The following is a 22,510-nucleotide window of genomic DNA, read 5'->3' on the forward strand; positions in this document are numbered from 1 at the left end:
CACACATACACACACACACACACACACACACACACACTTACTGCTCATCAAACACACGTGAGCTCTCCTTCCTGCTTCGATTCCCACCCGCCCCTGTGCACTCGAGGGAGCTGAATGGCCAGGCCACAGGCAGCAAAACAGTCGACAAGAACAGAAAGCTCCACGCTTACAGAACGATTTGAGAACCACAATTTGGATTCAGGACAACATGAGATAATTTCCACTGTTTTGCATTATATAGAAAAATATGTCATGTCAACAGAGGATGAGAAATCACACAAAACAGATGCACCCCAGCAAGGAACTCCATTTCCATTTTTATTGGACATGGTTACTAAATCACTCGCGTTGCATAACAACTCATGCGTGATTCTGATGAGCTGTTACTTCCTTTCTCCCCTCCTTTTGAGTGGATTTGCTTTCCTGGAGTGACACTTGCAGAATGTCAGTCCCCTGGGCAGGCCGGGGGCGGGGCCACACCAGCCCCCCCAAAGCCAAGGTTAATGAAGCGGCTTCAGCAACTCTTCACCTTGGCCCAGAGGCTGTCTGCTGGGGGGCCTCCTCCCTTTAACCTTCTTCTATGCGAAGAGTGCTATTCCCAAGCCGCTTCCCGCCACTCATTCCCCATCCACGTGAATTCACGCAGATCCAGTCCCGGCAGGAAATCACTTAATAAGCTCCCCCCGAAGGGGACCCTCCCAGCCCGGGGTTCCCTGGAGCTCAAGCTGAGGGGTGGCTGAACGATCATCACCCCGAGGCTTGAGAAGGAGACTGCAAAATGCAGGGGAGCTTTTGATTCCACGGTGAATCCTCTCCCAGCCAGAGACTTCAGCACATCCGGCAGCTTCCGAGTCATAACAAACACCTGACCTCAGACAGCCGGGTTGGGGGGGGCCGGGGTGGGGGGGCTATGAGTGACAGGCCTCGCACACTGCCGGCAGGAGCAGATGGGCTCCGAGGCGAATCATCTCTCACTGGTGCCCTCTGGACAGCCATCAAGCTGATAAGCAGCAGAAATGAACGGACGCATTTTCACTTGCTAGTCAGTGTTTATGAAGCACGAAATCTCTTGCAATCCATTCATTGGGCCATTGCGGTCATCCTTGTGGCTCTCACATTTAAAGACAACTTTTAAAAAAATCACACACACACACACACACACACACACACACACACGTAAACGCATGTTTTCTCCTTGCCCCTCCCTGACAAGCACCGAGAGCCAATTTGTAAAAAGAAAGAAAGATGGGTTTTCATGCCACAAATCAAAGGTGTAGTTTTAGCTTAAAGCCTATGTTTGTACATTCTGCTACAGGACTGATGGTGCTAAGCTATGGTTCCTTTAAAAGATTTGTATTTTAATTTTTGAAATGAGTCAAATGCTGCCCATTTCCCCTCTAAGGCCCTCCCTACAGTTTCTTAAAAAAAAAAATCTAACAGAGGCTGAACTCCGGCACGGCTGACATTGAAGTGACCTTGGACACGGCTGGCCAGGATGGTTTCCGTTCTGGAAGCTGCCTGACAACAGCGCTTTATCGGGCTCCCAGGCAGCCACAGGCAGCGCGAGTCCCAAACTAACCAACACGTGGATTTAAAAATTTACAAATTCAAATGCAAGAAGACTGAATCGAAACAATTTTAAACGGTACAGGCTGGGCTTAAAACCTTCAAGATGCAGAAATGTGGATGGAGAGGCGGGCCAATTTGAGAGGGTTACTACTAGGCAAAGGGCTAATTCTCATCCTGGCTAAAGTTAAAATGCAAACACTTATTCCAGATTCATCCAGAGGAAAATCTGTCTCTTCAGGGAGAAACATTACCAGGAAACAAAGGAAAAGCTCTAAATATCCTCAATAGCTTTAATCAGAGGATTTGCATTTGACACAAAGAAAGGATTAATTACGCACAGACCAAGGCAGTTAAACAAGTGCTTGGATTAAACAACAATAACAACAATAAAAACAGCCTAAACTTGTAAATGGTAGTTTTTTGTTTGTTTGTTTTAGCTAACGAAATTCAGTACTTCTTAGGAAATCCTACTTTTTTAAAATACCAAACATAATGATAACTTTAACATATTTATTAACCGGATCTCCTGAACGCTTTAAGAAGTCTTACTGTAGGCCAAAGTGAAACGTAGGAGAAACATGCTTTTAACCTGAAGGGAGAATGCTATGGTAGCAATCAACCTCTAGGACAGATCAAAGGACTTGATTTTCCCCAAAGGAAGAAAGAAAGAAATCTTACTGTCTGCAAAAATTTCCCAATAACTGGCTTAAACTTTATTTTAAAAGACTTTCACTTACACACTACCTTGGCTTCTTGATCGGAATCGAACTTGGGTCCCTTCGGTCTGCAGGTTGACGCTCTATCCACTGAGCCACACCGGCTAGGGCTAACCGCCTGTTCGCATCACCCTGCAGTGGCCTTTGCACCCCCAGGGCCATCACCTGGTCCCCAGCTCAGCATGTCTCCCAGACCTCAAAACCCACTCCCCCACTCTGACTCGCTCATGCACGCGAGGTTCCCACACATACTTGTGTGTTACATTTAGTCATTTTCTCTTGCTCATCTGGCTCCTGTCTTGTTTGAGGATTAGATCAGCCAGAAGAACCTTGAGGGTAGAGGGAAATTTGTCCCTCCCCCACATGGGTAATTAAATCTCAAGTGACTAAAATGAAAAAGTCATCTCCTCAGTCCCACTAGCCACATTTCAAGTGTGCACCAGTCACGTGGGGCTCGTGGCCACTGCTGCGGGCGATACAGACAAGGGACATGGCATCGCGGAAAGGGTTGGGGACCGTGCTGGCTTCTCAGGCAGAGGGCAGGGGCTGAGAGACCATCAGGAACGTCCTGTCGCCACAGAAAGAAGGTTAGCAAGTAGCAGTGGTAGCTCGTGATCGCTGAGTGATAAAAATTTCTATCGAGCAGGAGAAAATCCAAGTGAGAAAGGATCTTAGTGATCTTGACCAAGACGCGGGTGCTGGTGAGGCCTGGAGGCGCTATTGAACCCTCATCTCATCCGACCTTCAGGGGCACAGCAGGAGCTGGCGATGTGATGATCCCACCTTCCAGGCCTTACCCAGGGTCACACAGCGCAGGCCTGGACCCCTGAGCCCACTTTCTCTCTCTCCACCAGAGCAGGGACTTCTGGGACAGAGCGGGAATGTGACCCCGACACCACCAGACACGGCAGAAAGCCTCCCAGAGCCACAGGCGGCTTGTCCTTAAATAGCTCTCCCTGCCCGGCCGGTGTGGCTCAGGGGTTGAGCGTCCACCTATGAACCAGGAGGTCAGGGTTCGATTCTCGGTCAGGGCTCATGCCCGGGTTGTGGGCTCGATCCCCACTGTGGGGTGTGCAGGAGGCGGCCGATCCATGATTCTCTCTCTCACTGATGTTTCTATCTCTCTCCCTCTCCCTTCTCTCTAAATCAATAAAAACATATTAAAACAAACAAAAACACACACACACAGTCACGCCTTCAGTTAGGGAAGGGAAGCGCACAGACAAACGCTGCATTCGCGAAGGCTGAGCGGTGACACGGACGCTCCTTTCCTTAGACGCAGCCTCACGTCCGGGTGAGCCAGGGCATTTCTGCAGCTCAGCGCGATGGCTCAGCTTTTACGCGGTCACTGTCCCGTTAAATCGCTTAGAAAATGACGCTTTATCGTGTGCTTTACGCTGAGAGCTGTCAGAGCCCTTTTTAAATTGCTCTGATGGCTAACAGCCAGGCGACGCGGTGGAGGACGCCTGCGGCCGCGTTTTCCCAGGACCCCCAGGGGCAGCGGGCCCGCCGGGCTTACCTCCGGGGCGAGCCATCGCCGTGGGGCTGGATGATGACCACCTTCACGGTCACGGACGTGCGCAGCAGGTCGATCATCTGCTCGTGGGTCAGCGTGGCCACGGCCACCTTGCAGATCTCCACGAGGCGGCTGCCCTGGCGGAGGCCCGCCTTCCAGGCAAAGCCAAAAGGCTCCACGTCGGCCACGATGCCTTCGAAGTTCACGTGGAAGCCGAGCTGGCCCAGCCCGTTCCTCCTCAGGGTCATTTCCACGGTCTCGCAGCCTCTGGTCACTATCTGAGGGGACAGGAGACGGTCAGAGACGCGGCTGTGGGGTCCCCAGGTCAGAGGTGCACACACAGGCCTCGTGCCCGCTGCTCCTCAGCCTCACAGCCCTGCCCTCGATCTGTCCACGTGACAGGGACACATCTCGATCCAAGTTCAGCGTCATTAACCATATGGGCATCAGTCGCAAAACAATAACAAGAGTTAAGCAAGGGTTTCATTCTTTTTTTTTTTTTGTTGTTAATCCTCACCCGAGGACATTTTCCCATTGATTTTTAGGGAGAGTGGGAGAGAGAGAGGGAAAGAGAGAGAGAGACATCAAGGTGAGAGAAACACATCGATTGGTGCCTCCGACCAGGGCCAGGGCCCGAGGAGCCTGCAACCAAGGTATGTGCCCTTGACCGGGATCGAACCCGGGGCCCTTAGGTCCACAGGCCGAGGCTCTATCCACTGAGCCAAACCGGTCAGGGCAATGGTTTCATTCTTCAAAGGCAAATCCACTTGTCACAGGTGTCCTGCCTTTTCTCAGAAGCCCTGACTAGGGCTTAAGACGGTCTCTGATGATCCCCACTCCTTTCTTGTGTCACCCGATTTGGCTCTTAAGCATAGAGATGGCATTGCTCCAGATGGACTGTCCCGGTGCAAAAAAGACTCTTTTTTAAATATATTTTTATTGAATCAGAGAGGAAGGGAGAGGGAGAGAGAGATAGAAACATCAACGAGGAGAGAGAATCTTTGATCGGCTGCCTCCTACACGCCCACACTGGGGATCGAGCCCGCAATCCAGGCATGTGCCCTGACTGGAAATTGAACCAGTGACCTCCTGGCTCATGGGTCACCGCTCAACCACTGAGCCATACTGTCCGGCTGAAACGATTACAAGTTTCACCCGTCAAACACGAAAGCCTATCGGACAACTTCATTCAACTTCAAAATGGCCCAGAGGACTTCCAAGTTAACGCTGGTGACTTGCCCCCAGATGGGCAGCAGCAGCGGCAGATGCCAGGGAAGTGGGGGTGCTGGCTCTGCACCAGCCTGGGAACACCTGTTCCTGCCCTAGGACCCTCCCCTGTGGACGGAATGCCCTCGCTCGCCTGGGCGCTGAGGCCTCAGCTCTCATGTGCCCGGCCAGCCAGGCTCCTGGCACCTGCCACCAGGGCGGTATGCAGGGGGCACTCCTCCAGCGGGCCATCTCTTGGGGGCCACGGGCAACCCCAAGGATCCGCTCGCGGGCTCTGACACCCCAAGAGTATGCAGCAGCATCGAAGAAAGGAAACGAAAGAAGGGGTTGCACCCCACTCCGTGCATTCCAGCACCAAGGACTGGTCAGGGCCACCCCCAAAGGACTTCCTGAGAATGACAGGTCCTGCCTTCTTCCCAAGAGCAACTCGACTTCTGGTTCAAAGTCAACCTCCTCCTGAGGACGGAGGTGAAGGGCAAGCTTCTCCGGAGTCCCCACGTCTGTCCGCTGCTGTCTCCTCCTGCACCTGCACCTGCACCTGCTGCCTCCGACCTTTGTTCCGTTTGCTATTTCTTCTCCTCAACATTCCCAAGGCGGAAGGATCCTGTTCTCCATTTATCTGGAGTCCCTCACATCCTTACATGGACTCAGTCATCACAGGAAATAGCCATTCATTCCCCAGGTGCCATTCATTCACCAGGTGCCATTCATTCCCTAGATGCCATTCATTCCCTAGATGCCATTCATTCCCTAGATGCCGTCATCACGGTGGAACGTGCACAATGGAAGCCAATAGGAATGGGGACTGAAGGCCTCAGGACGTAGGGAATACGAAACCCAGGGGTACTTACCCCCAGGCGCTGGACCATTTCCCGGATGTCCTCGGGACAGCTATCCACCGAGGACAGAAGGATGCACTCGCCCCTCTCGTAGAACACTTTGATGCTCGTGAGCCCCGAGGTCCAGCCGATGACGTCCCTGCAGGAGCAGTTGAACACCACGTTCTTGGACTCCTTCTCGATCAGCATGATGAACTCGTTGGAAATGCCCAGCAGACACTCGATGTCGGCGGCCTGGCCGAAGTCCCGGGCCACCACGTGCCACATGATGGCCCCCACGCTGAACAGGTGGGCGTCCTTCCGCGGCTTCACCTTCTCCTTCTTCTTGGCCCCCAGCGTGATGAAGCTGAACTTGGCGGAGGTGTCCACGGTGGCCGTGGTGACGAAGTTCTCCGCCAGGTCCTTCAGGTACTCCTGCCGCGTCCGGGTGGCCATGGCTCGGAACTTCTCCGATTTGTGGGCCGCGTTCTCCGCGTTGATCACTTTGGCTAAAAGGAAGTCCCGGAACACGGCTGACTTGGGGAAGGTGACGCCTTTGGGGATGGGTGGGCCGAACGGGGGCACGTCTTTGGATCTAGAAACTCCAACGCTGAGGAGGAAAGAGAAACAAGATGAGCGGTGATGCCGAGACCCCCCCTTCCGGAACCTGGCACAGACACCCTTTCAGCTTAGCCAGCTATTTGGAGCTTCTTGTCTTCCTCATTTCTGGATAAGCTTTTAAAAATATATATATATTTTTTATTGATCTCAGAGAGAAAGGTGGGGGGGGGGGGCCGAGAGAGAGAGAGAGAAACATCAATGATGAGAATCACTGATCGGCTGCCTCCTGCACAACCCACACTGGGGATCGAGCCCACAACCCGGGCATGTACCCTGACCGGAAATTGAACGGTGACCTCCTGGTTCATAGGTCGACACTCAACCACTGAGCATTACTGGCCGGGCTGGATAAGTTTTTATTTGTTTGAGTGGTTTGCACACCCCTCCTCTGTCACAGAAACCATAATGCAATCCACTCTGCTTGTAAGAGCTATATTTATACCAAAAAAATTCCTCCTGGTTGGTTTAATTAAAATAAAAAACCTGGAAAAAAAATAGATATTACATATGTTTAGGGTTTTTTGTGCTAATAATGAACCCCCCCATCATGATAGAAGCAATAAACTAAAGATAGAAAGTAACTTAAAATGCTTGTTTGACCTAAAAAATGGCAGCCAATAAAAATCACACCAAATACAGCACCGCCCTCGGCTTAAGTTTCCAATCCCTTAGGACGGTTCACTGAAGATTATTTTTCATAATTACCATTCTTAGGGAGCGATCTCAGAAGAATCAGCCAATTTACCATGTTTGTACCAACATTGTCTAGTCAAGTGGAAAGTTTATACAGAGTAGATACTACACTTTTCCCTTTTTTTAAATTTTTATTTTTAGCGTTAGTGAGTGGATCTGAGCGTTAGGCCAGTGGTGTTTCGCTCGGATACGTATAAAAATCGCCGTGGGAGGAAGACAAGCAGGTGGCAGGCATGCTGAGCTAGCACGCCGCACAGTAGGGCCAGGGAATCGCCGGCTCTAACAAGCTGACTGTGAGCGTGGGCGTGGGCTGGGGATGTCAACTGGCAACACCTAACGCTCAGACGGGTTTCTCTGCCTCCAGGAGTCTTCACAGCCCCCCTGGCCCCACCCACACCACACCCCGCCTCGGCCTGTCGGCCGTGAACTGGCAATGACTGTGTTCAGATTATTAAGGTCAGAGCCTTTGAGGAGTGCCAGGCCTCGGACAGTTGTTCTGCATCATTTCCACTATTTATTCTTCATAGGTGCACATATGTACTGAAGTAAATACGATGATTTCCACGTTTAAGAGAAGGAAGCAAAGGCTCTGAGAAATAAAGAATTCATACCAAGCACCTCAACCTCAGGTCAAAGGCCCACTCTTTTTCCAGAACCCCACGGAAGATCAGCTGTTTCTTAGGAAAGAGTTGCCCAGCCCGGCCGGCGTGGCTCAGTGGTTGAGTGTTGCCCTATGAACCAGGAGGTCCCAGTTGGATTCCCGGTCAGGGCACATGCCCGGGTTGTGGGCTCAATCCCCAGTGGGGGGCGTGCAGGAGGCAGTCGAGCAATGATTCTCTCTCATCATTGATTTCTCTCTCCCCTTTCTTCTCTGAAATCAATAAAAATATATTTAAAAAAAACAAACGACTTGCCCCTTACTTAGCAGGTAAGAAGGAAAGCAGGCCTCGCTGGAAACAGCTGGGGACTGAGGCCCATGGACGGCTGAGGGAAGTCACCCGGGCCAGCGGCAGCTCTGGTTCCCAGCCTGCGGGAGTGCGTGTTCCCAGGAGCCGGGCTGACAAGCAGAGTTTTGCCCCTGTGATAATTTCTCCTGCTCAAGCAGCACTGACCCGGCCACATCACCCCCCGCCCAGGCTGGGAGCAGTTACCTTATGGTGCTGGCAGGGGCTGGAGGAAGTTTTTAGGGGGAAAAAAAATCAAGGAAATGTATCATTTATGATTCTGATCTGCTAGGCATTTCATTTTCTTCAAAAGTGGGAAGGTAATTATTTCTTACAGAAGAAAGCACCCGAGTGAAGACAGTGGGGAATATAATTAGACAAAAGGGATAATTGTGGGGTTAAAAATAGTAATTGGGAAATAAAACCATCGGGGGGAGAGGCTGCTGAAATGGACCGGGGCGTGAGCCGTCGGGGCACCGGCTCACCTGTAGCACACATTCTCGGTGCACGGGCTGTGCGCCCTGACGATGACGAAGACGTGTTGAAAGTGGGACCGGATGCTCTTGGGAGTGAAAGGCAGTGCTCCGGGCTCTTGGAAGACAATGGTCACGATGTCATTTCCTATGTGCCTTTTCCTCAGGAGCTGCGGGCGGGACAGAGCACACACACACACACACACGCCGTTACACACGAGGCTTTCCGCACAAACCGACCTTGTCGGTGCGCACGACGAGCCCGTCCTTCAGCAAAGGGAGGTCACTTAGAGCAGGCTCCTCTGCGGAAGCCAGTTCCTGACCGGGCCCCGGGACAGGACCTGGGAGGAGAAAGCCCACGTTATGTCCTGCTCCTTCAGCCGCACTCTCTCTCCTTTGACCTTTTATGGATTTCAGAGAGGAAGGGAGAGGGAGAGAGAGAGAGAGAGAAACATCCATGATGACAGAGAATCATGGATCGGCTGCCTCCTGCACGCCCTACAGTGGGGATCAAGCTCACAATCTGGGCATGTGCCCCGACCGGGAATCGAACCCTGACCTCCTGGGTCACAAGTCGACGCTAACCGCTGTGCCACACCGGCTGGGCTCCTTTTATCTTTTTACCCTAAAACAATACACGTTAGAGATCAACATGCTTTAAGGAATTTCATGGGTTAAGCTCTTTAATTCAGAGGAGACAGAATCCTCACTGTGGCCTCGCTCGCCTGCTCCCACAATAAGATAAGTTTCTGCAACAAAAATTCACCATCCTGCTACTGTGGCGCTAATATATTCAAAGTAGCTTAACTTCAATTTGGTATTTTACGTCTGATTCAGAAACACAGAATTCCATCACATCAACAGCTGGGAACCCAATAGTATGGAATCTTAAAAAGTAAAGATGTAATAGGAGAGGCGGAACCCCAACATTTCAACATGTAACACCTTTACTTCCCACCTTCCTTCTACCAAGACGGCCCCCTTCACCCCAAGTTTCTCCCAGACAGCTCAGGTCTCTGCTTAGCTATCAGCTCCCCTACAAGGACCGGCCTCAGCAAGCCCAGGCCGGCCTCCCCGCACACACCCGCGCCTGTCTCAGAACACGCTAAGAGCTGGCCGACTTCTACATCACGTAAGGATCCTGTGAGGCCAGGGGGCGCCTCAGGGCCTTCTGGTTTCCCAGGTCCTGGTGGCCTGCCCAGTCCCAGCAGACTCCCAACACACATGCTAAATGAATGCACAAAGGAGAGGACTAGCCCGGCCGGTGTGGCTCAGTGGTTGAGGGTCGATCTATGAACCAGGAGGGCACGGTTCGATTCCTGGTCAGGGCACATGCCCGAGTTGTGGGCTCGATCTCCAGTAGGGGGCGTGCAGGAGGCCGATCTGTGATTCTCTCTCATCATTGATATTTCTCTCTCTCTCTCCCTCTCCTATCCTCTCTAAAATCAATTTTAAAAATATTTTTTAAAAATACATAATCACAGCCCTAACACTGCGCCGAGACACTGTGACCACCTCGCTCACAGATCCACGCACGGGACCTCGACAGTCCATGCAAGAAACGCCACTGACGCTGTGCTCACCGTGTGTGAGCTGCAGCTTTAACAGACCCAGGGAGCCTTCCCAACGTGATGATGTCAGCGCGGGGCCGGGATAATCTCAGGTAGTAAACCTCTTTATTAGCAAAAACAAAGACACCGCGCTGACTCTTCCATCTCTTTGGCACCCACAGAGCACACATCACTCACTGGGAAGAGCATGCAGTTCAACTCGTAAAACCCTTAAACCCAGACACACAAAGCTCTCACCCCCGGGCCCCTGACTTGTGATTTCACACGATGAAAGGCCTGGGACAGTGGGAAGGGGAGGTTCCCCTTTGCCAATGAAACTGCTGAGTCATACCTGGGAAAATTCCTATTGAAGTCCCCGCGGCGAAAGTTACAAACCCATGAACGCCATCTCACCGTCAGTGAAGTTTTGAAACATACACTGAGTGGCCAGGTTATTATGATCTCTGAACGCATAATAATCTGGCCACTCAGTGCGTGTGTGCGTGTGTATATATATTAGAGGCCCGGTGCATGAATTCGTGCATGCGTGGGATCCGGCCAGCCTGGCCAGGGGGAGGGGACATGGGTGGTTGGCCGGTCTGCTTGCTGGTCGAACTCCTGGTCGAGGGGACAATTTGCATATTAGCCTTTTAGTATATAGGATATACACTGAGTGGCCAGATTATTACGCATTCAGAGATCATCATAATCTGGCCACTCAGTGTATATGAACCTATAGTCATACAAACCCAATGAGTCACGTGTATTTTTTTAAAAATGGTTGCTAGATATTGAAGTAAGATGGGTCACTTCGGATGCAGGTAAAAAGTCAGTGACAAACCAGGTCATGTCCACTGTGCCGCCCCTTAGCCATACTACAGTGGGCACAGATGGTAACCACAAAAAAAACAGTTCACGCCGAGAGAAGAAAATGGAAGCAAAGGGAAGTACCTAAGACAAACTTCCATAGAAAAGCTGCAAAACTGAAATACATGATCCAGATGTGCAGTGATAGGACGAGGGGTGTTCAGGAACCAACGAAAAGTTTAATATGTCACATTGTGTTCAACATATCTGATACACAGTACTTGACTCAATATCCTTGAAACACAGAAATTCTCAGATTAACGAACAGAAGGTGGAGGTCACGGTGGCCTTGGCAGACCCCCATCACCCGCAGTGCTCACTGGGCCACACTTCCACTTGCCAGCCCTCCCAGTGAAGGCGCAGGGAGGCGTGGCCTCGTCAGCCCGGGGCCTCCGGGCTGGGCCAGCAAACAGAACAGCTCCTGGCCATCCCTTCCTCCTGAGGGAAGACGGGTCACAACATACTTCACCACAGGAACATTTAAAGCAGAGGTTAAGGGCCCGGCCAGCGCGGCTCAGTGGTTGAGCATCGACCTATGAACCAGGAGGTCATGGTTCGATTCCCGGCCAAGGCATCTGCCTGGGTTGTGGCTGGATCCCCAGTGTGGGGTGTGCAGGAGGCAGCTGATCCATGATTCTCTCTCATCAGTGATGTTTCTCTCTCTCTCTCCCTTCCTCTCGGAAATCAATAAAATACATTTAAAAAAAAATAAATCAGAGGTTAAGGGAAACTTTAAGACCTTAGCAATAGTCAAATGGCTCTGTCCCTTTCTAAGCACATTCTTTGGCTTTATAAAGTGGGCCCATGCCCTAGCCAGTTTGGCTCAGTGGATAGAGCATTGGCCTGTGGACTCAAGGGTCCCGGGTTCGATTCCCGTCAAGGGCATGTACCTTGGTTGCGGGCACATCCCCAGTAGGGGGTGTGCAGGAGGCAGCTGAATCGATGTTTCTCTCTCATCGATGTTTCAACTCTCTATCTCTCTCCCTTCCTCTCTGTAAAAAATCAATAAAATATATATATAAATAAAATAAAAAAAATAAAAAAATAAAGTGGGCCCAACATGTTTTTAAAAGTCAACTGAGTTTTTAAACAAATGCACTTTGTAGAAAAAGTAAAGTGTGTGTGTATGGGGGACGGGGGGGGGGGGGGGGGTGGAGGGAGTCAAGGGGAGTCATTAGGGAGAATAAAATCTAAAACTCTTTGTAGGAGAATAAAATAAGAACAATTAACTCCCTGTCCATTAACAGGATGCTTGAATTTGATTAGAGACTCAAGCAATGTAACATCTGGAAAGTTAAGCAAACCATTCTTCACTATTGGCTAAGGCCTTATCAAACACTGGAGAAGGAATTTCTGGGACTTCTTACAAAAGGTAAGTGGTTTCTCTGGTGATCGGTGCTGGGTTTTCTAACTGGTCAGTGATATTCCGGATAATCAGAGCCTGGAAGGGGAAGGGGAAAGGTGTGTCAGCCCGGGAACAAACACAGCCCGGCAGACCCGGAGGGCAGGCCTGACCGCCAGGCACCGTTTGCTTGGGAAATGGGAACAGGAAGTGACACCCACTAGGGCTAACGTCTCCCTTCTCCACGTGACGCTCAAAACACTTCTTCAGTGCCAAGAGAACCAACCCAGCCCTGGCCGGTGTGGCTCAGTGGGTGAGTGTCGACCCAGGAACCGAGAGGTTAGGGTTCAATTCCCGGTCAGGGCACATGCCTGGGTTTCGGGCTCCATCCCCAGTAGGGGGCATGCAGGAGGCAGCCGACTGATGATTCTCTCTCATCACGGATGTTTCCATCTCTCTATCCCTCTCCCTTCCTCTCTCTAAGAATCAATAAAAACGTATTTTTAAAACATTTTTTTAAAAAGGTTACCAGTGCCAGGCCCCACGCTTCCTTCTTCTGTTTTAGACGCTTAGTTTGCGGGAGAGGTTTCTCTGCCAAAGTGAAGCTCAGAGCTAATTTGTGGGGCTCTTTCCACTCATGACACCCTGACTGCTCCACTGAGATTTGTCTGCGGGACCAGCAGAAGGGAAACACCCCGGGGAGACGCGCCTGTGAAAGGGCCTGACTGCTAACCAGGCCCCGAGACCCCAGGACCCAGCAGGAGGGAAGCGCCCCAAGAGGGGCCCCTTATCACGCCCCGGCCTGGCCAGCTTTTCTTTGTGGGCGTCAGACATTCCAATCACTGAACTCTTTGGCTGGGGTGAGTTCTCTAAAGGCTTTTACTACGTCTTAGAAGCAGCTCTCAGCTCGGTTTATTACGAGAACAAACATAGGAAATTCTATCTGATGTGGGCGAGTCTGGGCCAGTTTCGCAGTCACAGATGCCATGGTGCTAATGAGGCCCGAGTCACGGGCACGGCTCCTGTGGAGGCCAGTCGGCTGTGCCAAGTCCGGGGGCCTCCACATGCAGGCACCAGCCCAGCTGCTCACTTCAGACACGGATGCCCTTGGTATTCACGCAATTTGTGGGCATGGGAGGGGTGGGTGAGAGAGATGGGAAGAGGCAGCAGAACCCTTGATAAATTAGGAAAAGCACATGTTCCATGATTGGATATGGCGTCATTTACCTGTGAACGGAATATTCTTTTTTTAAAAAATATATTTTTATTGATTTCAGAGAGGAAGGGAGAGGGAGCGAGAGAGAGAAAGAAACATGAACAATGAGAGAGAATCATCAATCGGCTGCCTCCTGCATGCCCTCCACTGGGGATCGAGCCCGAAACCCGGGTATATGCCCTGACTGGGAACTGAGCCAGTGACCTCTTGGTTCCTGGGCTGATGCTCAACCGCTGAGCCACACCCAGCTGGGCCGGAATATTCTGCTGACAACTCACGAGTAGCAAAATATTCAATGTCAGAGTACAAGTAATTTTACAAAATTATTAATAAATCAGCCCCTTACTTTCTTAACCATTCAGGCCTTGGTTTTTCATAACATCTTTGGGATTGGGAACAGGAAAATAAAATGCAAATAAAGTCATTTAAATGCCAGGCTTTGTATCTAGTAAATTACAGAATAACAGTTCCTACTAAAACTTGCTGAGCACACTGGACCAGGCACACTGCACGTGCTGATATGTATTAACTCATCCAATCCTAATTATCACTGAGGAAGGCTTAATGATTAACTCAACAGCTGTTTATTTTTTTTAATTTTTATTTAAATACACAGTACTTCCATCTTTTTTTTAAAAAATATATTTTATTGATTTTTTACAGAGAGGAAGAGAGAGTTAGAAACATCCATGAGAGAGAAACATCAATCAGCTGCCTCCTGCACACCTCCTACTGGGGATGTGCTCGCAACCAATGTAAATGCCCTTGACTGGAATTGAACCTGGGACCCTTCAGTCCGCAGGCCGATGCTCTATCCACTGAGCCAAACCGGTTTTGGCTAACTCAACAGCTGTTTAGAGACCCCTTACAATGGTGTGGGTACCATTCTAGGTGCTTAGGGACACTTCGGTGAAAAAAAGAGCCCCAGTCGGTGTGGCTCAGTGGATAGAGCATCGGCCTGTGGACCAAAGGGTCCTGGGTTCGACTCTGGTCAAGGGCATGTACCTCGGTTGCGGGGTCCTCCCCAGCCTGGGCCCCGGTCAAGCTCATGCAGGAGGCAACCAATCAATGTGTTTCTCTCCCATGGATGTGTCTCTTGGTCTTTCCCTCTCTCTTCCACTCTCACTAAAAACCAATGGAAAGGTATCCTCGGGGTAAGGATTAACAAAACAAAAAGAGAGAGAGAGAGATAAGCATCTGTCTGGGTGGCGGGAGATGGGGGGGGGGGGAGGAGAGGAAACTAAAGCCTCGAAAAGCTGGCCCAAGGTCACGAGCTAGTAGCCAGGACTCCAACCCAGGAAGTCTGGCTCCAGAGTTCTCACTCTTAACAACTCCATTCTTCGGCCGGAGCCTTGTCTCAGCCGAGAAGGAAGCCACAAAGAGGAACCGAGAGTCACAGAATCCTGACGCTAAGCTGCTACGTACCATCTCGTCCACACAGGCTCACAGGCTCCACACCGCGATTCCAAACCCAGGGGCGGCATCTCAGAATCACAGCGTTCTTCCCCCGAGCCTGGGGCTACCCTAAAATCCTTCTGAAACCCAGAGCATGTCCTCATCCTCTAATAATCACAGCTCTCCTGAGACCGAGAGCCTTACCCAAGGCCACGGGGCAGGGGGCCGACTGCGATACATCACCTCCCCCGCCTCACTCATCCCCTCCGCATTCTGCTGGTCTGCCCCCGGGGTATGGAGTATACAGTGGTCCCCTTGATCCAAAGTCTGCTTTCCATGGTTTCCGTCACCCGCAGTCAACCACAGTCTGAAAATACTAAATGGAAAATTCCAGAAATAAACAATTCATAAGTTATAAATTGTGCCCTGTTCTGGGTAGCGTGATGAAATCGCACGCTGTCCCCTTCTGTCCCCCGAGATGTAAATCGTGTCTTTGTCCAGCATCTGCCCGCGATACAAACAGTACGGCCCTGAGGGGCCAGAGTCACATACCTTCCGTCACAGCGAATGGTTATAACCGGGCTATTTCATTACTGGGCATTGCTGTTCGTCTCTTATTGTGCTGAACTTATAACTTAAACTTTACCATAGGTGTGTATGTAGAGGGAAAAAATTAGCACATATAGGGTTTGGTACTACCTGTGGTTTCAGGCATCCACTGGGGGTCTTGGAATGTACCCCCCCTGGGGATACGGGGGGGCTACTATAGATTTCCCAGGGACCCACATACAGGATCATACATATTCCACATGCGGGAGGCACAATTAAACAAACAAAGCAGTTCTGACGGTTTCCCACCTCTGATTGATCCGCATAAGTTATCCAAAGTCACAGATGCTCACTCAAGTCTTTAAAAACGGTAACCAAACAGGTCTTTAGGCTATGGAATCGGTAATGTATTATCTAACACACAGGGATACATACACGTCTTTTTTTTAATGTTTCTTTTAAAAAACATTTTGTTGATTTTTTACAGAGAGAGAAGGGAGAGGGATAGAGAGTTAGAAACATTGATGAGAAACATTAATCAGCTGCCTCCTGCACACCCCCTACTGGGGATGTGCCTGCAACCAAGGTATATGTCCTTGACCGGAATCAAACCTAGGACCCTTGAGTCCACAGGCCGACGTTCTATCCACTGAGCCAAACCGGCTAGGGCTATTTTTATTTTATTTATTTATTTTAAATCTCCAGCCTGGGAATTTTAAAACACCCCCCCCCCCACCATTCTCCATTCCCCACCCCCATCCTTCCATACACGTTTTCTATGTGTAGGACTTTTTAAGGATAGTTTCACCCAAAAAAAAGGAAAAAAAGAGGGGCAGGTACCCGGAACTCAAAACCGGAGGTTTTAATGGCTCTACAACATGGGGGGTGGGGAGCCGGGGATGAGTTCCGGGAACCGTCAAGACAAGCCGACTTCACACGCAGAGGCGGCCCGATGAGAATGAGGGCTGGCCCAGTTTGGAGCCCAAGGACTCCGGCGAGTAGCGTGCGGAGGGCTCGGTGGCTGAACACGGAGGGCCGGGCCCAAAGGCACTGCTCCCTGCATTATGGAGCTGACGTGTGGACAGATGGTCTTGGCCTGAGGAAGCCCCTTGGGAGCGACCACTCACCCTGCTCATCACTAAGTGATGCACCAGCACCTGGGACAGTGCGCTGATCCGAGTCAGCGTCTTCCCGTCCAGCGACTCCTCTTTATGCAAATAAACCACCTAGCCTGGCCAGTGTGGCTCAGTGGTTGAGCACAGACCTATGAACCAACCAGGAGGCCATGGTTCAATTCCCGGTCAGGGCACATGCCCGGGTTGCAGGCTCGATCCCCAGTGTGGGGCATGCAGGAGGCAGCTGATTCATGACTCTCTCTCATCATTGATGTTTCTCTCTCTCTCCCTCTCCCTTCCTCTCTGAAATCAATAAAAATATATTAAAAACAAAACACGTGCAATAATACTCCCTTGAAAGCCCAAATGATTACAGAGTCAACGATTCTGAATGCCTTTTAAGAAAAACACCATGATTCTCGGCAGATTCCACAGCGTGAGCCTCCCCACCCCCCGGGCCGGGCTGGCTGCGGTGGGAGCGGTGAGGGGCACGTACCTGCTGTCTGTTCTTGGGCATGTGCGGCAGCATGGTGGACACGTGGAACATGAGCTCGTAGTCTTTGTACGTGGTGTAGAGGGAGTGCGTCCCCGTGGAGTCGGCTAGAGACAGACAATCACAAAAACACGTCAGGAACTGGAAGTGAGCGCTCGGACACTGAGAAGGTCATCCTTCCAGAAGGCGATTCGATCGGAGAAACAAACCACTGGGCCACGCACAACGGCGTCTTATGGTCCCCCGCCCTCTCGCATCTCCTGTGTCTGCTGCTCTCCCACCAGATCTGCAGCCCGCCCTGCTCTCGCCACGTGCCTCTGAGCCCTCGGCACCCCCTCCTGCACTCTCGCCACCTGACTCAGGGGACCCCCCTGCAGGGGTGAGGTTCTTCTGCCCATCCTTGTGAGTGTGTGCGTGTTTCCAGCCAATTCTTAGCTGGAAACCAGGAAAACGAAGGACATCGCAAGGCAGCAGGCCAGCGCCGCCAGGCGTGGGTGGTGGTTTGTGGGTAAGAGGAGTTTGCCAAGAAAAAAAGAAAGAAAATCAGAAGAAGTGCGATTACTCACTGAACTTTACTAAAACATGTGGCTATTCACAGTGGGGGGTCATGATTTCCTTATCTTCATGCATCTGAGGCGAGAGCAATATGCATGCAACCTAACAGCCCAACTCCAGCTCCGACGAGTGTGGAGGCCACACAGGGGCCCACACGTGAGCTAACACGTCTCCAGGTCCTGGGATCTGTCCTCTCCGTGACCTTCAAACCCAGACCTGGTGACAGGGGTACGAAGACCTGGCAGCACCCTGAGGTAAACAAGTCGCAGTGACAGCCCCATGAATGGACACTGAGGGGCGGGGAGCCAGAGGCCCCAGGCCACCTGGGTGCCCATGCCAGCTTGCTGCCCGCTGCTGCTCCCACTCATCCCCACGGAATGGGCTGGCCGCCTTCCCAGACCCTGCACTTCAGACTCTACTTGCTCCTCTCTCATGAAAAGGACAAGCCACTCATTGCTCGAAAATAAGCAGGATTTTCCAACATATTCCAAATTCCTCGGCCTGGTATCGTGCGTGCGCAGCAACTCACCAGCAGCACAAACACACGGCCGGAATATTTAGAATATTCTACCTCTGATGATCTAACTGAAGATTCAAGGCAAATCGCACATCAGTGGACAGAAACCCGAGTTTTAAATCGGCCCGTCCACCTGGCACCTGGGGCGCCTGATGAAGGTCCCCGAAAAACAGGATCATCAGCTTTTCAATCGCAGCTCTGACTCCCGAGTTAACATGGTGAATCCAGAAACGAACAGAGCCAGCCTGAGCTCGGGGCCGTGTTCATATCCGACTTTTAGAAACGAGTGGAGCGCGCATCCTTGGTAAACCAGAGCAGGGAGTAGGGTAAAAGAAAGAGGAAAATAGTAAAAGGTTCGTCCCGAAACACTGGGGTTCTCCCTGCTGGCGTTACAGAGGACGAACTGACCCCCGAGCGCGTGTGAAACATACACGTGGACAAAGGTGCTTCCCACGAGTGTCGGAGGAAATCTACACTTGACCCCAAACCAGCTGGCCCGGCAGCTCCTGGGGTCCAGGCCGGAGGCACGTGACCGCTGGCTTAGGTTTCTGGGGCCGGCCCCCGGGAGAGTGAAACACACGCCGACACGGAGCTTACTTTTGTTGTCGAGCTGAGCCCGGTATTTGCTGAAGCCTTTGAGCCGCACGCGCTGGCCCAGGAGGTCGAGGAATTCCTCGAAGGCCGGCCCGGCCGTCTCGTTGTTGTACATCTCCTCCTCCGTGCCCTGGCCGGCCCTGCAGTACAGGATCCCGATCTTGTGCTGGAAGCTCAGCTGAAAGGGGGAAGCAGTGCCATTACTCATCAAGCAGCATCAGACATGCTGACTCCCAGGAAAACGAAAACGGTAGAAGCTCAGAGGTCAGTCCTCAGAAAGCCTGCGGGACAGGTGCCCTTGAGCAAATGAGCCAAAGAAGAAGTAACTGAATTACCCTGGACGGTTTGGCTCAGGGGTTGAACGTCGACCTATGAACCAGAGGTCACGGTTCCATTCCCGGTCAGGGCATATCCCCGGGTTGCAGGCTCGATCCCCAGTAGGGAGCGTGCAGGAGGCAGCCGATCCATGATTCTCTCTCCTCATTGACGTTTCTATCTCTCTCTCCCTCTACTTCCTCTCTGAAATCAATAAAAATATATTTAAACAAAAGAAGCAGCAGCAGCAAATGGGGTTGTACAAACGGCCCCAAACCCCGGAACCCCAAGATACCACGGAAGAAATGGCAGCAATCCTGAGAAATTATGTAAAGCATGGCTGCGTGGGATCCTCCAAGTTTCCAAAATGAACAGCTAAGTTCAAGCATCTACTCAAAACTGTGACTGGAAATACTTCATCTTGCACCCGCCACAGATTAATGAGCGTTATCTTCCAAGTCGGGAGGAAAAAAAGACCACAGACTTTTAAAAGCTTTCCGTCGCTGGCTCCTAACGTTGCCTTTTTGTTGTTATTTGAACAATCATAAAAATATGAAATATGAAAGACTGCAGTGAGAAAACAAATCGAACGAAGGCCGGTGCAGGCCGGAGTCCCAGTGGGCACTGTGATATATGCACATAAACAGAATACTGTTTGCTTTCCATAAAAGTGACTCTGCCCGCGCAATTAAAGTCATTTCTACATTTCGACTATCTTGAAAAGAAAACATCTGTTAAATATACAAAGGCCGTGAGGAATGTTAATAGCGATTGAAGAGTTCCGGCTGTAACCCAATCCCGGGCGCTCCCCCGTGGGTGGGAGCGCAGGGCGGCTTTCTCCCAGGCTGGGGGGGGGGGGGGGGGGGGGAAGGAAGAGGGGGGGAAACGGGATCCGTCTTTAGAGCCTCCGATTCTCCCCAAAGAGGGACCTCTTCTCCCTCGCGGTATCAGGGCACTCCATCTCCCTCGCAGCAACCTGAGCCTCAGACACTGACAGATCAGCAGACGCGGCCATTCTCTCCAGCCGTCAATCCAGAACGCGCTCGCTTTTATTACCTCGCTGGACAAGAGAGCCCGGGTCGGAATTCAGCGCTGACTGGGTCAGCGAAACCAGGCAAAATAAGGCTCATTTCCCCGGAGTGGCCCTGATAGACGCTGTCTCGTCCGCGTTACCTAATGACGACAGACAAACCGGGAGGGAGGAGGGGGGGGACACCTGCTGGGGGGACGTGAGCGCCTGCAGGAAGCAGCTCACGGGCCAGGATGCAATAGAGTCCAGCAGGTAAAGTCACCAGGACAGTCCTCTGAGGGCACTGACCCTGAGTGCGTGCTGTGAGGGGAGACAAGGAAGAGCCGCCTGTAAAGATGGGTCCTCGGGCCCTGGCTGGTGTGGCTCAGTGGATAGAGCTTCAGCCTGCAGACCAAAGGGTCCCAGGTTCAATTCCAGTCAAGGGCATGTACCTCGGTTACAGGCTCCTCCCCGGCCCGGGCCCTGGTTGGGGCTCCTGCAGGAGGCAGCCAATACATGTGTCTCTCACACCGATGTTTCTGTCTTTCCCTCTCTCTTCCACTCTCTCTAAAAACCAATGGGAAAATATCCTCGGGTGAGATTAACAAAAAAAAAAAGAAGAAGAAGAAAGAATAAAATGGGCTCTCCCTGTGGGGCGAGGGACACTCAGGCCTCAGGCTCCTGCCAGAGCGAAAGCTCACGTGACAGCTGGAGGCCGCCACCAGCCCGTTTCGCCAGCCTGTCCGCTTCCCTCCCACCAGAACCATCTCCCTGAGACACAGCCCTGATCACGTCACCTCCCCTAGAACCTTCCTCGGCTCCCTGCTCGACCCGCCCACCCCGTAGCCCGGCATCCAAGTTCACAGGCTCCGGTTCTTGTAAGGAAACAAGTCCAAGTTCCTCCAACAGCCCACCACTCCTCTCTCCCTGCTGGGATGCTGCCCACGGCCCAAGGCCCCGTGGCAACGCCACCGCCTTCAGAGCTGCCAGAGGCCTTTGTTCGCAAGGCGGCCCTGCATTTCCACGCCTCCCAGACCCCCAGGCCCGGGCACATCCGCGGGGCCAATGCCTCTGTGCTCTTGGCGCTCCTGTTCCCGGGGCCCAGGGAGGAGGGCTCCGCCAGCTCCGGTCTCCCTGCTGCCCGCCGCTCCCTGCCACCTGCTGGCCCGATGCCTCCACAGGCGACAAGGACAAGTGCCAGTTCAGGGTCTAAACCTGGGAAAAACCACTGAGCCCTAAGCAACCTGCAACACCAATCAGAACGAACGCATGCACCCCTGTGTTCACAGCAGCACAATTACAATCGCTAAGATCTGGAAACGGCCCGAGTGCCCATCAGGAGACGAGTGGATAGAAAAGCTGTGGGACATGGACCCCGTGGAGTACTATGCAGCTGTGAAAAAGAAGGATCTGTTACCCTCTGAGACAGCATGGAGGGCCCTGGAGAGCATCAGGCTGAGTGACATAAGCCAGTCAGAGAAAGACAAGCATCCCATGATCGCACTCACATGTGGACTCCAATGAACAAAATAAACGGATGGACGGAGTGGATCCAGAGACATGGAGGCATGGAACAGAGTGCGGAATCTCGGAGGGAAGGCGGGGAGGGTGAGAAGGTGGGAGGTAACCAACCAAAGACCTTGTGTGCACATATGCATAACCCGTGGGCACAGACAGAGGGGTGCTGAAGGCCTGGGGGGGCCCTGGAGGGGATCAATGGGGGGGAAAAAGGGGACATATGTATTACTTTAAACAAGATTTTTTTTTAAAAAAAGAATCCCAGGTCAGACGTGCGCTCGCTCGCTGGGACACACCCAACCTGGAAGAACCCCCAGGGCACGGCTCAGCAGGTGCTACACTACGAAGGCAGCATGTGTCCGGACCCGGAAAGAGGCATTCTGGGAAAAACCAGCGAGAAAAGGAGTCCAGGCACCAAAGAGAAATGATCCGAAAGGAAAGGTGGATGGGAAACGCCAAAGCACTGAGAGACAGACCCCCCGGCCTCACAGGACATGCACCCCCGCCCCCGGCCTCACAGGACATGCACCCCCCAGCCTCACAGGACACGCACCCCCCGGCCTCACAGGACACGCACCCCCCGGCCTCACAGGACACGCACCCCCAGCCTCACAGGACACGCACCCCCCGGCCTCACAGGACACGCACCCCCCGGCCTCCCAGGATACGCACCCCCTGCTCGTCGAGCTTGAGCAGCTGCTCGGGGACCCGGGGGGAGCTGGCGGCCTGCCGCAGGCACTGGATGTTCAGCTCGGGGATGACGTACTCCAGCACCTCCTTGAGGGGCAGGCCCCGCGCCGTGCCGTGCCGGGCCGTGGAGGGGACCGCGTCTTCCAAAATCGCTCCTCTCAGCGTTGTCAGCTGCAGGGGCGACACACGAGACCGCAGTTAATCTTTT

At 52.2% G+C, this 22,510-nt stretch overlaps 1 protein-coding gene across 2 annotated transcripts in view; it reads right to left on the reverse strand.

Annotated features, from left to right (window-relative positions):
* Positions 1-22,510, reverse strand: part of SIPA1L2 (signal induced proliferation associated 1 like 2) — a 58,078-nt gene that overhangs the window by 28,308 nt on the left and 7,260 nt on the right. For both annotated transcript variants that reach the window (XM_054712925.1, XM_054712926.1), the window contains exons 3-8: positions 22,285-22,473; positions 18,774-18,948; positions 17,108-17,211; positions 8,590-8,747; positions 5,880-6,456; positions 3,805-4,079 (exon numbers count right to left, since the gene is read on the reverse strand). In XM_054712925.1, coding sequence (XP_054568900.1) covers positions 3,805-4,079; positions 5,880-6,456; positions 8,590-8,747; positions 17,108-17,211; positions 18,774-18,948; positions 22,285-22,473 — 1,478 coding nt within the window. The remainder of the gene's footprint in view (positions 1-3,804; positions 4,080-5,879; positions 6,457-8,589; positions 8,748-17,107; positions 17,212-18,773; positions 18,949-22,284; positions 22,474-22,510) is intronic.

This window comes from Eptesicus fuscus, chromosome 24 (genome assembly GCF_027574615.1).
Source record: "Eptesicus fuscus isolate TK198812 chromosome 24, DD_ASM_mEF_20220401, whole genome shotgun sequence".
Classification (NCBI taxonomy): domain Eukaryota; kingdom Metazoa; phylum Chordata; class Mammalia; order Chiroptera; family Vespertilionidae; genus Eptesicus; species Eptesicus fuscus.